The following is a 17918-nucleotide window of genomic DNA, read 5'->3' as shown; positions in this document are numbered from 1 at the left end:
AAATTTGGACAGATGACTAGGGAAGAGTATAAAAATATTGCTAGAGCATGCAGGAGTGTAATCAGGAAGGCCAAAGCACAATTGGAGTTGCAGATAGCAAGGGATGTGAAGAGTAACAAGAAGGATTTCTGTGCATATGTCAGCAACAAGAAGAAGGTCAGGGAAATTCTGGGATACTTACTGATTAGGGAAGGCAACCTAATGACAGATGATGTGGAAAAACCTGAAGTACTCAATGCTTTTTCCCCCTCAGTCTTCATAGACAAGGCCAGCTCCCAGACTGCTGCACTGGGCAACACAGTATGGGGAGGAGATGAGCAGCCCTCAGTGGTGAAAGAACAGGTTAAGGACTATTTAGAAAAGCTGGAGGTGCACAAGTCAATGGGTCCAGATCTAATGCATCCAAGGGTGCTGAGGGAGTTGGCTGATGTGATTGCAGAGCCATTGGCCATTATATTTGAAAATTCATGGCAATCAGGGGAGGTCCCAGACAAGTGGAAAAAGGCAAATATAGTGCTCATATTTAAAAAAAAAAAAGGAAGAAAGAGAATGTGGGTAACTTCAGACGGGTCAGCCTCACTTCAGTACCCGTCAAAATCATGGAGCAGGTACTCAAGGTATCCATTTTGAAGCACTTGGAGAGGAGGAAGGTGATCAGGAACAGTCAATATGGATTCACTAAGGGCAAGTCACGCCTGACCAACCTGATTGCCTTTTATAATGAGATAACTGGCTCTGTGGATATGGGAAAAGTGGTAGATGTGATATATCTTGACTTTAGCAAAGCTTTTGATATGGTCTCCCACAGTATTCTTGCCAGCATGTTAAAAAAGTATGGATTGGATGAATGCACTGTAATATAGATAGAAGCTGGCTAGATTGTTGGACTCAGCAGGTAGTGAGCAACGGCTCGATGTCTAGTTGGCAGCTGGTATCAAGCAGAGTGCCCCAGCGGTCAGTTCTGGGGCTGATTTAGTGCAACATCTTTATTAATGATCTGGATGATGGGATGGATTGCACCCTCATTAAGTTCACAGATGACACTAAATTGAGGGGAGAGGGATACACTGGAGGGTAAGGATAGGATCCAGAGTGAACTAGACAAATTGGAGGATTGGGCCAAAAGAAAACCGATCAGGTTCAACAAGGACAAGTGCAGAGTCCTGCACATAGGAAGGAAGAATCCCATGCACTGCTATAGGCTGGGGAGTGACTGGCTATGCAGCAGTTCTGCAGAAAAGGACTTGAGGATTACAGTGGATGAGAAGAAGGAAATGAATCAGCAATGTGCTCTCATTGCCAAGATAGCCAATGGCATATTGGACTGTATTAGCAGGAGCATTGCCAGCAGATCGAGGGAAGTGATTATTCCCCTCTATTCCACTCTGGTGAGGCCACACCTGGAGTATTGCATCCTGTTTCCCACCCCCTACCCCCGTACAGAAGAGGTGTGGACAAATTGGAGATAGTCCAGCAGAGGGCAACTAAAATGATTAGGGGGCTGGGGCACATGACTTACAAGGAGAGGCTGAGGGAACTGGGCTTATTTAGTCTGCAGAAGAGAAGAGTGAGGGAGGATTTGATAGCAGTCTTCAAGTACCTTCCAAAGAAGATGGAGCTAGTCTGTTCTCAGTGGTGGCAGATGATAGAATAAGGAGCAATGGTCTCAAGTTGCAGTTGGGGAGGTCTAGGTTGGATATTAGGAAACACTATTTCACTAGGAAGGTGGTGAAGCCACTGGAATGGGTTACCTAGGGAGGTGGTGGAATCTCCATGCTTAGTGGCTTTTAAGGCCCAGCTTGACAAAGTATTGGCTGGGATGATTTAATTGGTGTTGGTCCTGCTTTGAGCAGGGGGTTGGACTAGATGACCTCCTGAGATCTCTTCCAACCCTAATCTTCTATGACTACAAGGAAATGCAAAATGAAATATACATTGTATACATAGGCAGAACATTCACTCTAGGTTTACATGGATATATACAAATATACAAGATGAGTTAATGTTCCAGTTCAGGAAGTGTATTATACTGTATGTATCAAATGACTTAAATTCTGGCACATTCCCTATTAATTGCTATGTCATGAGCTTCTTGCATTTTTTTGTAATCTTTAACAGTTTTTATAAGTGCTGTATTCCCAAGCTGAAGTAGAGAATCAGCACTAAATATGGTGCCACCATAGTTCTAACAAGTATTTTCTAGTTAACGCATTAACTAATAACTTTACCATTGTTATATCTATATTTACATATAACTTCAGTCATGGGTTTCCTGTTTCAATGGTAACTGACAACATAATTCACTTTAGTGGAGAGATCACTTGAAGCCACACAGGTCAAAGGCTGAATGCTGTGCTGCATTTTATTTCAGGTTTCCTTTGTGCAGTACAGCGATGATGCAAAGTCTGAGTTTAAACTGAATACATATGATGATAAGGCCCAGGCGCTAGGAGCACTTCAGAATATTCGGTACAAAGGAGGAAATACAAGAACAGGTGCGTCTGATGAATAACGATGTATTCCTTCCCAGTAATCCATTTTTTGAAAACCTATTCATTATCTTAATCCTCTGTAGTTTAATGTTCTACTCTTATTAGTTGTATTAGTTCTTCAAAGCAAATATTTTCAGTAGCAAATGTAGTGTGAGTCCTCATTCTTTGTGCAATTTGCAGGCAAAGCCCTTACGTTTATCAAAGAAAGAGTCTTGACTTGGGAAAGTGGCATGAGGAGAGGTGTGCCCAAGGTACTTGTTGTTGTCACAGACGGTCGGTCACAGGATGAAGTTAAGAAAGCTGCAGCAATCATACAGCACTCTGGTAAGCAACCTGTAGAACGAAGTTGAGTCTGACATTCATTTTACTAAGGAGTTTAAGTCATGCAATTTAACATATGGGTGTATAACAGTATCAGGTATTGTTGGTCCTTTATTCATCCTAAATAGGTAGTGGTTCTTGAGAGAGACATTTGAATTACAGTATATGATTTGAAATGGCTCGGACTATTTTAAGAATGTTAAGATTGACTGGACCTAATTCTGGCCTCTTCTCTCTCTGTGGACAGAGCAGCCTTAAACAGTTTGCTGGGAATTCCCCTTACATAGTTACAGAACTTGTCCTATATCACTCCTGGCCCCTATTCGGGGGGCGGGGACATTATTAAGTGCCCTTCCGTCCAATGATCCCAATCTGCTGGAATGGCCCTTAGAGCATTTTTAATGTTGGCACAAGTTAGAGCAGCCCTTCATTTACTCTACCTTGAGCACGAGTCTGACCAGGCCCCTGGCTCTCTCACCCCGGTTTTGAGGAGGAGGTGGCCAGCTACGGTCCCTCCTTAGATGGACCAAGTGTAATTTACTGTAGCTGAGGCACTAGTTCTCCAATTCTGCATTTTTAGTGCATATTTTGGTATACAGTATAAGCAGCCTGGTGATTAATTTCCTATAGAAGCATTTGTTGTGCTTCCTTACCTTAGCTCTGTTTCTTTGTGTCTGTTGATTAAGCCTCAGATTGCTTTGTTACCTTGGAATTCTGTATTTGTCCTCCTTGGGTTTCGTATTAGCTATTAAAAATTATTAAATTGGCCAAATTCAGCCCGAGTATAAGCAAGCATGCTAAAATCATAGTTACAGGGCTGATTGTAGCTCTCAACTTGTGTTTATATCGTACCTGTTTTGATTGCTAATACTTACTGAAAACAAGAACAACAACAAACAACCAAAGGCTTAAGAAAGCTTAAAGTGCATAATAAAGGCAGTTATATCATATTTGTTGAGCAATACATGTGACTGCTGCCATCAGTGTTTGGGCTGAAACCAGCATTTGAAATGGTACTTCTTGGGAGAATCACTTTTGCATTCTGAACTGTTTGGCAGAAAATCCCTTTCCTTCTGCCTCATCTTTTCCTCAGTCTTCAGGTGTATCAGGGAGGTGACAAAGAAAGTGATAGAGGGGATTTATTGATAGGATGAAATGGTGAGAGAAGGAGGAGAAGGAAATGGGAGAGAAATATAGGCAGAGACAAAATTATGCAAAGTCCAGAAGCTGAAGAAGATAAGCTAACATTGATGTGCAAGGCAAGAAGATGCCATTGGAAGGATTTGAAGAGGAGAATGACATGGTCTAAGACTGAGATGATGAAGATGACTTTAGCCAGAGTGATTTGGATGGACCATGGGAATGAGATGGAAATGAAGAAGCACAGAAATTAGGAGACATCAGCAGTCAAGGCAGGATGTAACCAAAGTACGGATAACGATTTTAGACATAGGGATAGAAAGGAAGAGTCAGATTTTTGTAATGTTGTAGAACAGATAGGATTCGGTGGCAGCCTGTATGTTTTGTGAAAGAGTAAGGAGGCTGTCATAGCAAGGTTGTGAGCTTGGATGATGGAGAAGATGATGATATTGCCCAATGGCATTGGAAGAAGGGGAGTGAGTTTTGGAAAAGACATGAGGGGCTCATCATAAGCCTTTTTGAGTTTAATTAGGTGATATGATCTCCACAGTATATATCAGAAATATAGTCATATGCAAGACTGATGAACAGGAGAGGTCAGGGATAGAGAAGATTTGTGAACTGTTGGCATGGAGATGACAGTTGAAGCTTGGTGAGTGGATGAGTTGTCCAGGGATAAACTGTAAGAAAAACAGGAGAAAACCAAATAGTAGAGTCTTGAGGGTTGCCAAAAGTGTGGAAGAGGAGAGGAAGAAGTGAACTGGAAAGAGCGACCTGATAGGCAGGAGAGGAATCCAGGATGAGAGAGTGATCAACAGTGCCGAAAGTGGAAGAGTATTTTTTTAATCATCCTTTTTACTGAAGAGCAGAGCCTAACTATTTTTGATTAGTTTGTCTTGGGAGTAACCCAGAACTGTTATGCTCTTCATTTCTCCTCAAATGCCTTCCTGTAATGTTTTCAAGGATCCCTCGCATAAGATAATATTGTACATTAGAAAACAGTTTCATTTTCAGCTTCCGGGGGGTTATATAGTGGTGGTTTAATACCAGAAAATTCAGGGTTTCTATTCAGTGTCTTCATTGGCATGAGTTTCTTCACCCTCTTCTTGCAAAAGGAAATGTTCAGAATAGTATACGTTCCCTGCTTGGTTCAGGGAGATTGTCTGGGCACTTCTGATCTAAATTGTGTACTTAGGTTTAGTATGTCTCTTCCTTGGGTGTTCAGTCATCTAACTCATAGATTCATCCATTTCAGCCATTTATTTAGCAGCAAGAAGACCTCATAAAAAGACTCCTTCTGCCTATTTCAAACCGCTTAGTGCAGCTGAATGATTCCATAACAGAATTTCCCTTCCCTGCAGTACATGAGCCCTTTGCGCCACATTTTTGCCGTCGGTTTTAAATTATTGCTGCTTCTGTTTCATCAAGGTAATGGAGAAAGAGTTTCTCCATTTGACACCCCTTGGTCAAAAGTATATTGAATACTCTTCTCCACTGGGTTTTACTTTATTCTCTATTTTATCCAGAAAGTGCAAAGGGAGTGGGTTCAACCAAAAGCATGTTCTACTTGCATTATTTGGTTCTTGTGTTTTTTAACAGAGAATACAGTATCTCTACATGATTGGGATTTGATATTGAGTTACTGAGCCAATGATAATGTATAAGCATGTATATTCCTTGCATTTTCATATAACAAACATTATTTTTGCAGGTTTCAGCATCTTTGTTGTTGGTGTAGCTGATGTGGATTACCATGAGCTGTCAAAGATTGCCAGCAAACCCAGTGAACGTCATGTATTTATCGTTGATGATTTTGATGCCTTTGAAAAGATTGAGGAGAACCTCCTCACTTTTATTTGTGAGACAGCTACCTCAAGTAAGTAAGAGACAATGTTTCTGTCACAAGCTAGTAAATTTGACTATGTACTGCTACAACTCTCATGTCAAGGTTTTCTCATTTACACCTTTTTAAAGAAATGTTAATATATATTTCCAGTGAGCAAGTGCATGTTTCTTATTTAAGTGGTTATTATATTTTTATCTTATCTCCCACCCTGAGGTGATACTCTATTAAAAAGTGAATAAACAGTAAGTGACAATTATTTTTCTTTGAAGAGCTAGTAGAATGGTAGCTAAAATGGGCTTCTGGATGTGACAGATTTCCTCTTTACCACTGTTTTTTGGCTGCATTGGGGATGTAGCTAACCAGTGTCTAATATTACTTTTATAAAGATCTAAAATAAAATCCATCTGTTTTCAAATCTGGAGTCCTTCTATGGCAAAAAGAATTAAAAAAAAGGGAAATATTTATACATTTGTATCATCTGCAACTATGTGTTCCCATATTGCCTCCTCCACATACGACTAAGAAGCCATATAAATCTGCAGTTTTTCCTTGTGAATCTGAGGAATAATATGCAGTCTGACTCATGCATAAAAGATCCATGGAAAGATTGTGTCATTGTGCCCATTTCTTTTTAAGAATTGGGCTCTTAAAATAAAATATACTTGAAGCTCATCTGTTTGCTATTCCTTATGTTCCAGCATGGTAGAAATAGTACATTAAAAAGCCTCATAAATAAGGATTTGAACATTTCACCAACATAACTGGAAATCTACTGCTTGATCTTGAGCAGAATAAAGCTTAAGATTACAAACAGATGATAATTATTGTAGTGGCAGATGTTGGCTGGTAATTAACAATAGTTCAAACTTATGGGAATAAAATCTTTTGAAAATATTTGTATGTTCATGATTCCATTTGAATTTTTTAAAATAACACAGTTTTTATCTGTTTCAGCTTGCCCTCTCATTTACTTGGAGGGATACACTTCACCTGGTAAGAATCATATACAAACATCCTAGCATAGGATAATTCTGAAGGGTTTTTTTTTCATTTATCACGATTTCTCCAAATTGTGTTTCTCTCCCCTACTCCCCCCAAAAGGTTTCAAGATGTTGGAATCATACAACTTAACAGAGAAGCATTTTGCCTCTGTACAAGGAGTATCACTGGAATCAGGATCCTTCCCTAGCCACGTGGCATACAGACTCCATAGAAATGCTTTCCTCAGTCAGCCTGCATCGTAAGTTATCTGTGTAACTTGTTTTCCTGGAACACTTTATATAGGGGGGAAAGTGAGGAAGGATAATAGAATTTATAGATAATGGTATTAATACCTGCTGGAGGATGAGTTTTATTTTGTTTTTGTTTTTACTGAAGTCCAAGAAATACACTCCAAAGAATGTGCAACCATTGCTCTGATTAAACGTTGTTCAGTTCCTTCATTAATGGTCCTTATATTGGTAATTCCAGCTTCATGATGATGAGGATGATTATTTATATTACTGTAGTGCCTAAGAGTCCCAGTCATGGACCAGGACCCCATTCTGCTAGGCATTGTATGAACACAGAACAGAGACAGTCCCTGTTCATTTCTCAAGAGGATGCCTCATATAACCAGGCCTACTTTAGTTAATTAATTTAATTCACATCACAGGCCCTACACAATAAAAAAAATTCCCTCTGTGGCTACTTGTACAAAGAAACCACTTAGCCAGAGAGATTGTTTTTGATTCTGAAGGATAAGTGCCATTTGTTTAGCAGTTGTAACAGGCAACACATTTCTGCCTGTGGTCACAATGCCCTAGGTACGTGACACCACCCAGCCCCGTCACCATATTGGACAAATGGAGAAGTTTTCAAGGAGCTATGTCCTGAAGCAAGTCTTCCCTAGCTGACCACTCTGTTCTAGAGCTCAGCTAGGGAGATACTGAGAGGGGTCATGTGGGACCCTCACAAAAAACAGAGCTAGCAAGAATAAGAGGAATCATAGAATCATAGAAGATTAGGGTTGGAAGGGACCCCAGAAGGTCATCTAGTCCAACCCCCTGCTCAAAGCAGGACCAATCCCCAGAAGTCCAGTCATGGAGGAGAAACCCCTTTCCCCTCCCAACCATGAAGGTTCTTCTCTTCTCACTCAGGTAAAGTTTAGAATTTAGCGTTGCTCTGCCAGAGGACACGTCTAGAGCCAGTCCACCCCTCCCCCTCCCCATTTTTTATATCATTTAACTCTAGTTGTCCAGTTATGGGAACTTTTGACAGCTGTGCAATCCTACCAGAATGGATAGAAGGGGGCAGACCAAACATAGAAGAATTGCCAAATTTAAGGAATAAATTTAAACAGGCTCTTTCCCCTTCCCCTTGCCAGCTTGCTCAACTCTCAGTGTGCCACGGTGGAGTATTTGGGGACTTTTTTTTTGTCTTCTTTGGTCAGCCAGTCTTTCTCTTTGATAGCTTGGCCTGGGAAAGAGCAGAGCTCTATGGTTTTCTGGATATTGCAGGACTCATAAAGTGCAGATAGTTTGCATTCAGTAGAATCTTATAGCTTGCATTACCATTTTATTAAGTCAAAGCCTGCACCTAAGTGGGACCTGAGTAAGATGTTTTCTGTGTATTCAAATTAGGAAAAATATTGAAGAATTGGCTGGCTGACTGTAAGGAAAGAGAGAGAGAGAGAGAGAGAGAGAGCGCAAGCAAAAATAGCCTCTGTGGGATCTTCTTGATACATATATATTATATAAAGCCAGAAAATTAAATTCAATTTAAATTGTAGTGTTCAGGAAATCAATGCTCCCTAGGAATCCTAATGGCACAGTTGCATTAATATCTGAGTTATCTCTTGATTTTGAATTATACATAGGTTTGTCATATTCACTTGCTTATCTTGTCCCTTATGTCAGACACCTTTTATTGAAGCAGTGATATGGTTACTGTAGTAGTGTGATACTAAATGTAAGGGGTTGTCAGTTTTATCCAAAATATATAAGAGCTTCACTACCAGTTTTTGAGGTTTCTCTGTTTTAGCTCACGGTGCCATATGGCCTTCTCAGCCAATGGAAGAATTTCAGCAGTAATAGTGTCAGCCATGTTGTTGGCTAAATTGAAACAAAATTTGCTCCTCTTCACAGTTTCCCTAACATCCACCCTGCTGCTGCCTTTTCACTCCAGACATTGCTCAGCCAGGCCTCCGGGTTCCCTTTAACATACTTTCATTTACTTGTGGTTTTCTGTCATTTGGTGTCCAACAGGGTCCACAACACAAGCCTAAAAATCCACAGATGACAACTAAGGAAGCGTGTCCCAAATGCTGCACTACATCTGTGGAATAAATTTAATGTCTCCTTCTCCCATTGCACCCTCTGCATGTTAGCCAGCTACAGCTCAGTTCTTTGTGCTCCCAGTGCCTGCCTACTCAAAATGGGATGTGCAGGTCAAGAACTAGGTTATGGCCCATCTTCTTCCTGTATGGATCACCAGCTGAGTTTATATGGGAGCAGCCCACTCCACGTGTTGTAAATGTAACAGAGGTCAGGCACCAAAACCTTGGCTGAGTCAACCAGAATGCCTTTAAAATGCCTGTTCTTGCTGGTCCTGCATCAATTTCTCCCCACCTCCACTCTAATGCAGGCTCGGAGTTAAGGTCTCAACATAGCCCATAATGTGATTTCTATTTGCTAAATTCTTTGCTATTTGATTAAAAAGTTAACAGGCTGAGCTTTGCTAAACAATGTAATTTTCCCATTTTGATTATGTCCTGTCTTTTAAAAAAAGTGAAAATGATGAAGATCTTTCCTTTTTCTATGCATGTTTGATGCGAAATATCCTCATGTTCTCTGAACAGGGAGCTTCATCCAGACGGATTGCCACATGCTTACACAATCATACTGCTGTTCCGCCTTCTTTCGGAAACCCCCAATGAGCCATTTGCAATTTGGCAGATTACAGACAGGGATTTCAAACCACAAGTTGGAGTAATTCTTGATCGTAAGGACAATTTTACTTATTGCACAGAGAATTTGTAGATAGAAATTTACAATTGTTTTGCATTCTTTCCAAAATTGTTTCAACACCCAAATATTCCTACCGGGTAAAAAAGGTATATTATTTCATGTTCGAAATGTTTTTTTTAATTTTGTATTTCAATTATTCAAAAATCTGTATAAGCACTATGTTTCTTTATCATTATTAAATCTAAGACCAGTGGAATGCACACTTTCACTAATCTGGGTCTTTAAAACTGTCCCAGTAATTGCTGTGTATACAATTAAAAATGTACTCTGTAGAACTGTACAGTGTATATGTATGTATTGTTAGTGTGGTGGCGTTCTCTTCTTTGAATAACATCAGCACTATGGCCCAAATGACATTTATTTATTGTATCTTCTTGTTGTAGCTTCCACCAAATTATTGTCATTCTTTAACAAGGATACAAGAGGAGAAGTTCAGACAGTAACTTTTGATGATAATGACGTAAAGAAAATCTTTTATGGAAGCTTCCACAAGGTAAAGGATTAAAATGATGTGCATATTATCTTGCAAATGCTTCTCTGTTAAACAAACAAGCAAACAAAAACAGCTGTAATATTTATACTTTGTACAGACACAAGGCTGGCTCCAGATTTTTTGCCTCCCCAAGCGGTGGGGGAAAAAAAAAAAAGCCTATTGGGAGCACTTTGACAGCAGCTCAATCGTGTCGCTCCATTCTTTGGTGGCAGTTCGGCGGCGGGTCCTTCACTTTCTCTCTTCCTCTTCAGCGGCACTTTGGTGGCAGCTCAAAGAGGAATAGAGGGACTGAGGGACCCGTTGCTGAATTCCCCTCAAAGACCTGGATGTGCCACCCCAATACTGGACGGAGTGCCGCCCCTTTGTATTGGCCGCCCCAAGCACCTGCTTCTTTAGCTGGTGCCTGGAGCCGGCCCTGTACAGACACATATATTTACATAGTGGTTTACAAATCACAGTGAGACAAGATGCCTGAAGTAATACTTTTCAAGCTCCTATTGATATCAGTGAAAATGACATGGGGTCCAGTGTTAGAAAGGATTTGCCAAAGGTGTGGAGGGAGGGCCCTATGTGGACAAGAGGCAGGAGACTCTTCCAGGCATATGAGACAGCAAGAAAATTATGAAGCAGAAAATAGGGAAAAGAATCCATAGAGAGAAACAATTGGGAGGAGCCTAGGGAAAGACAGAGAAAAGAGGAAGAAATAGGAGCAGAGATATACGTGGGTGTGAGAATATGCAGTCAATTGTGAGGCATCAGTAGTTTAAAAGATAAGTAGCTATTTGAATTGAAGTCATGTGCTTAACAAGCATGATACATGTAATGCCTAGTAATTATACTAAGTGCAATGGCTTCTGAAATATTGAGTCTAAAATATTATTTAATATGAATTTTAGCAGAGGTGTACAGTACTTAACTAATTGCGTAAATTACTGTATCTGGAGAAAGCACATATTAGTTGATAAAGTATGCTTGCAAGTATGTTCTCTTGAGCTGGAACTCTTACTCACTTCTCTGAAAGCTAGCACCAGAATGTCTTCTGTCCGTATCATCACCTTCAGCTTCCAGCACGATCATAGCATTTTTGATAAAATGTTTGCCAGTTACAGCTGTGCCTTGAGCCAGGCAGGATCAAAACTTACTTGATTTCTCAAGATTAATAACCATATTGGGAGAATGTTAGCTCTTAGTCAGCCATAGGGTTATATAGATGAATGAGATAAGTGTATCTGTTGGTTGAGCAGAGGACAGAGAGTCAGGAGACCTGGATTCTGTTCTTCTGTTGGCAACCAGCTTAGTCTGGGGCCTTGATCAATTCCTTTAACGTCTCACTATCTCAGAATGCCCATCTGTAACACAGGGACAACACCATCTTTTGTAAATGTCTCTGAAATCACAAATAAAATTACTACATATATGCTAAGGGTTTATTTTTTTTATGTGGTATCTGTGCAGGATGTATACACAGCAAATGCCTCTGTTGCTCATTTGCTAGCAATGGGGTTAGCACATGAATCTGCAATGGCTGAATAGAAAAAGTATATAAGGGAACATTGGATTAAAAGAGATAATTGATGTAAATGCAATTTTTAGAAATGTCTAAAGCATAAATAACTAGTGAGATGTTTGACTATTACCCTAGTGTCACACAGTTGTAGTAATTTTATGCACAGATTATGCATATCCATTTTTGTCTACTTAATTCTGAAAATTTGATCCGAATAGGCTTGTCTGCCTGTAACCAAAGAGCAGATGAAAGAGTCTGGCCCAGACCGTATGAATACATAGGCCTAAAAATCTCTTTTTTAAGCAATTAGATGTAAGCTATGAAAGTGAGTTAGAATAACAACATTTTTAATCACCTGAAATATATGTTCTCTTTGCTTTTCTTTATCTCCCTTTTCCTTAGCTTTCTTCTGGCTACTGCATAAGGTTGCAACAGATCCCTTTATTGATACTAAATTCAGGTTGCTATTATTGCCCACTGAGCCAGATTATATTGTGATCCTATCCTGCTCCCTGGGACCTCAGTGAAAGCGGGCTAGAGTTTTTTAACTTCTCTGTAGTAACTAGATTTTTTTTGTGCCAGCATTTTAGTATGTGGAACCATGATCTTCACACCTAATTAAAAACACAAGTGAATAAAAGTCACTCACTGCTAGCTTTTTATAATGTAACAAGCACAGGATACTGCCAAAACATCATCTTGGGTATATTTATTTTCTGTTGTAATGAACTTTTCTTTCTCCACTTTAAGAAATGTTTATCCCAGGGACTTTGGGAAAGATGTCAGTAAGTGGGTTGGATCACAGCTGCATAGCCCCTAAATCTAGGGTGGTCTTTGTTTTATGCTTGGCCTCTGGCCCTTTGTCTTTCTTTCTATAACAGTTCAGTAAGATACTTGAATTTTAAGTACTTTTGTCCATATACAGAAATGGAGTAATACTGTCAATAAAATGTAGAATAAATATTTTTCTTGGCATGAAAGTTATATTCATATTTATAACAAAAAAGCAGTTACAAAATGCAGAATAGCACTTAACATGTCTTATTCCAGATGTCAGTCTCAGGGTTCAAACTGCTTTCCTAGAGGACTATAAAATACCTGAGTCATTTTTCTAAAGCTCTGAGTGCTATGCTGCCAACTTTCTTTTGAGGTGTCCATCATTATGTATATTGGCAGCTAGTGTCATGTTGTTCTTAGCATCCTACTATGAATACAGCAGAGGTGACAAAGTTCTCTGATACTGCTCGTAATAAAGATCAGCTTATAAATCAGAATTAATGGGAATAAAAAGATAGGGAATTAGTTGTGTGCATTAATTACATTCAGTAAGGCAAAATAAGAATGTAGCATTTGATGTTATTTCTGTCATTAAATAAATGCAGATAGCTACCTGATCACCACTAATTGAGGAGCAGCAGCCATTTGCAAAGTGTATTAAGAAAATCCAGATCCATAAACTGACTACTAGACTATTCCTTATTCTTTAGGGGCAGTTGAAATATGTATCCATTCTTTGATGTAGCAGAATGATTCGTTGTACCCTATTCCCAGAACTGAATCAGTAGATCAGAGTCTGAGATTATTTACACCAGTGTTGATCTGGAGTAATTTTGACTTCATTGGAGGTATTCTGGATTTCACACCAGTATAACTGAAATCAGAATCTGGCCATTGGTCTCTCTCCAGCCTGACTGCTGTATGTGAATCGGACTCTTGATGATGGCAGGAAGGGCCTCCCCTGCTCATGCACCGGGTATCACTTAAAGCCCAACATGCATATGCAGGGATGAATTCTTTGTCAGACCTGTTGATTATCAGTACAGTATAATTCCAGCTGTCTAAATGCCCTGTGTCTGGAAATCCTAGTTAGCCAAATCGACAGTGTGTCCACCACATAATCCTACGCTAATTGAAATAACATCCATTTATCTGAACACCCAATTATCTGAAAGTTTGGGATGTCCCCTAGGCCATTGGGATAAACAGGAGTATTTTATAGTAATGAATATCTGTAGTTTCAGCTAGTTGAAAGTCTTAGGTTTGGGGTGGAGGCAGTTTCGAACACATTGTAAAATGTATTTCAGAATTTTTTTACCATTCAGTGTGAAAAAGATGACACATCTTTAAAACATGACCAAATGTATTCCAGAATATCAAACATTTTTGTGGTTTTCATTTGATGACTTACAGATTCATTCAGTGAAAAGCAGTTAACCTACAGCTAGTGGTACAGGGGAAATTCACTTTGGCATATTTGTAGGCTTTGTGTAGCATGGCTATGATGAGGGCTGTTGAATCTGGCAAGTGCCTTAGGAAAAATATTGGCTCCTGGATACAACCATTAAAATTACATCTAAACCTCTTGGAGAGACAGATATCTTTTATTGTTCTTTCTTTTTACTATGCTAGATTGTCTTTTAGATTACAGTCTTCCAGAAGTTGACTGCAGAGAACTTCGTAATGCACTTTATATCTTATGATATGTAGTTTTTTAATGGAACAATAGTTTACATAGTCTGTTGATTAGTTGTAGCTAACAAAGATCATCAATTTTCTTTTAGTATGGTCCATGCAGACACACGCTACTGCAAAGAATATATTTTCTGTAACTCTTCAGTGCCAGATATGGCAACTGAACTTAGTCAGAAATGATGTTTTACATTAGTTGGTTAGAAATTGGAAGGAACGTTTCTCTTAAAGTGGGGGATGTGACAAAGAATTCAAACCAATGAACTAATATATCTTATATTTATGATCAACTTCAGGTAAATGTGCAAACATTTTAATTACAGATGTGGTTGATCTGTGAAATTCAAGCCTAGGTTCAGATTCAGATTTAAACTAGTGATGACCTGGAGAGGATTCTCAAGTGTCTGTTGGAGACCCTTATTACACTTTCACTCTAAAACTGAAAGGAACCTTAGGGTGTTTTTCCTACTTTTGATGGAGTTTAAGTAGCACAGCACTGATATGAACATTTCCAAAGTTTGTTGGCATTCATATCCATTGTTCTGGTTTAGACCCATCTCTTATAATTCACGTTTGTAAATAGGTAGTACAGTGTAACTCTTAACTGCTATGCAGATAGGCTTTGGGTAAAGGTGAAAAATATGTGCACACTTTAAATATATTTTAGTTGAAGTAAAACATATCTATAGCATGGTTAAATTTAATATAAAATTGTTTGGTAAAAGCTGCTATGACTGTTTAATCGTGTGTCATATACTAAATGAGAATGAATTTAGGGTCTTGTCATAATGCCTGAAATTTCTTCTTATGGGAGGTTTCATCACCATCCAGGTCTTTATGCCCAGTTATCTGGACATAACTCATTTTTGGCATGTTAGATTACACTCTTATTCTTGTTTTGCAAAAGTTCTTCATTTGATTAACACACAAAATTGGGAAAATTAACAAAAAGCTCATAGTACATGTAATATTAGATCATGAAACTAACTGAATTAAAAAAAAATTATGGCAGTTTGTAAAGTCCTAATTCTAATTATATACAGTAATATGAATGTTTGGAGGGTTTTAAATAAGCTAAGCTAATGTCCTGGAGACAACTCTACATGGAAAATAGCATGAAAGAAATCTAATTCTCAGGAGATTGGTCAGTCACTTGTTGACTGAAGACATTTAAAAGAGTTTCTTGTTTTTTCAACTTTATGCCAGATTTTTAAAGTAATCACCAAATACTGATCTGTTGTTTGTACAGTATGTGATGTGATAAACAGAAAATTTGAGCATAAATAAATATACTTCAAGAATTGTCTGCTCCTGTTTTTAGCATTCCTAAATGGTGACATTTAATAGGCAGAGGTATGTAGGACTTGTGAAACCGTTCTGGTGCCCTAGGTCAGGACTAAAATTATTGACCTCTGGCCAGAATTGGCCAAATTCTGTAAATAGGCAAAACTTCACAAATAAAAAAGGCAACAGTGGACACATGATCCTTGTGATCAGAGAGTCTTCTGGTTGGTTACAGAAAAATTCAACACCAAGTCAAGTTGAAATAAAAAAGAAATGTGTTTCTGACAGCTCATCTGTGTCCCTTTTCTTTCCATCACTTGTTTCCTGGCTGTTGTGTCCCCTTTACTGTTGTCCCAGAGCTTGACCCAACTGGTCCATAGGTAAATATACTCCTGGAGTGGAACCAAGCTGTAAAGTACTGAATATTTTGGAGGCAGGACATCCTTTTATTTTATCCAGGCATAATCTGGTACTTAACCATGTACAGTCACAGCAGGACAAATCAGTATGTTTACAGTGTGTTTTACATATCTTTCTCTCTCTCCCTTTAATTACCCCTGATTTCCTTAACAGATTTCATTCTCCTTTCTCAGTAGCCTTGTTTCCTTTGCTCATATCTTTCATTTCTTTTAGCCAGTCTTCTTTCCACTACTTGTCATTTATCCTTTTCTCTTCTTTCCAGTTTTCTATTCTCTGGTGGATCTGGTGTGTTTGCTTTGTTTTTTGTTCCCCCCTTTCTTCTCCCTTCTGGGTTGTCATGTATCATGTAACGACACTCCTGCCTGACTCATCTGTGTGACTTGAACCCCGGATCTCTGGATCTAAAACAATATACTGTCTCAACTATCAGATCAGGTCTATTAGTTACACATCAGTAGCAAACTTAAACCTCTTGTGTGGTCCCAGCTCTTACAGCAAGAGAAGTGACATTTACTTCTTTCAGTTCTGTTCTTTGTTAGTTTGTTTCTTTCTGTTTTAGAGAATTTTTTATTCAAGCTTTTAAAACTCATGTAAATTGTTCATGGTAGTTCTATGGTTTAAATGATATTATTCTTTTACTTCTTGATTTTACTTGTGTATTCATTTTGCCAAATTTTCAACTTGTTTTAAAGCAGACGTTAGGTGCTATACTTTCCTGAAATTAGCACTTTCCCCCTTTAGAAACTAGGTTCCTGGAAAGGGAACAAAAATAATATAAAAAGACATAAAAAGGTAAACACTATTAAAGGTCAAGTACATTCACATGTTTTTAGTTACACTGCTATTTTTATACCCTTTTTTGTTAGGTTCATATTGTTGTAACCTCAACAAGTGTTAAGATTTACATTGATTGCAGTGAAGTAATGGAGAAACCAATTAAGGAGTCTGGAAACATCACAACTGATGGCTTTGAAATACTTGGCAAACTATTGAAAGGTGATCGGAAATCAGCAACAGTAAGCAATACATTTGTATTTATTTCTTAACTCAAAACATCTTCATGATTTCTAGATAAATTTTGATTTTCTGAATAAAAGGACTTGAATGGACCAGTAAAAGACCAGTCGTAGCACCAAATCTTGTACAAATTTTGTAAATTTTTTGTACTGCAAGAACTAAGCCACATGATTCAGAAATTTGGTAACTGAAGACTGTTATAGCAGACAAAGGTCTGACAAGATCCACTGGATGGAAGATGAAACTAGATAAATTCAGACTAGAAATAAAATGCAAATTTTTAACAGCGAGGGTACTTAACCATTGGAACAACTTATTCCTGGCACTTTTAAAATCAGGATACATTGTTTTTTTCCCTAAAATATATGTTCTAGTTCAAAGATGAATTAATTCTGGGAAGTCCTATGCCTGCTGTTATACAGGAGGTCAGACTAGATAATCACAGTAGTCCCTTCTGGCTTTATAATCGATGATGAACAACTTCTGCTGCTATGAAAGTTATGTCAATTGTCCTAGTACAACAGGCTCACTGTATATGTAGTGGATGATAATACTACTATTTGGGCTTCATAAGGGCCTTAATTCATCAGTCTAATCTTCAATTGCAGACTCTAATGGGTTTCTGGTGGGCACCTGAGTCTGCTTGTGGGGATTAGATTGCAGGATGAGGGCTCATAGGTGAAAGAGAAGAAATTGCTGTCATCCTGCAGCTCTGTCTAATGGCCATCTTCTTCCCTTAGTCTTCCTTGCAAACTATTTCCCACTGATGTCAGTTTCACACATGGATCTGGGTCAATGTACAACCCAGTGATTGCAGTCTGTAAAGTTACTCCAGATGTTCTCAGGCCAGATTCCATGTTGACATGTACAGGCATTTAGCAGATGCAGAAATTGCATTCTTCATTAAGTGTTGTGAAATATT

At 38.7% G+C, this 17918-nt stretch overlaps 1 protein-coding gene across 5 annotated transcripts in view; it reads left to right on the top strand.

Moving 5' to 3' along the window:
- Positions 1 to 17918, top strand: part of COL12A1 (collagen type XII alpha 1 chain) — a 141339-nt gene that overhangs the window by 94417 nt on the left and 29004 nt on the right. For all 5 annotated transcript variants that reach the window (XM_075063807.1, XM_075063810.1, XM_075063806.1 and 2 more), the window contains 8 exons: positions 2372 to 2495; positions 2673 to 2816; positions 5665 to 5829; positions 6754 to 6792; positions 6901 to 7039; positions 9638 to 9780; positions 10190 to 10299; positions 16846 to 16995. In XM_075063807.1, the coding sequence (XP_074919908.1) occupies positions 2372 to 2495; positions 2673 to 2816; positions 5665 to 5829; positions 6754 to 6792; positions 6901 to 7039; positions 9638 to 9780; positions 10190 to 10299; positions 16846 to 16995 (1014 nt within the window). The remainder of the gene's footprint in view (positions 1 to 2371; positions 2496 to 2672; positions 2817 to 5664; positions 5830 to 6753; positions 6793 to 6900; positions 7040 to 9637; positions 9781 to 10189; positions 10300 to 16845; positions 16996 to 17918) is intronic.

Source organism: Chelonoidis abingdonii, chromosome 3 (assembly GCF_003597395.2).
Source record: "Chelonoidis abingdonii isolate Lonesome George chromosome 3, CheloAbing_2.0, whole genome shotgun sequence".
NCBI lineage: Eukaryota > Metazoa > Chordata > Testudines > Testudinidae > Chelonoidis > Chelonoidis abingdonii.
Note: the sequence above shows the minus strand (reverse complement) of the source record. Positions and strands in the feature narration are given on the sequence as shown.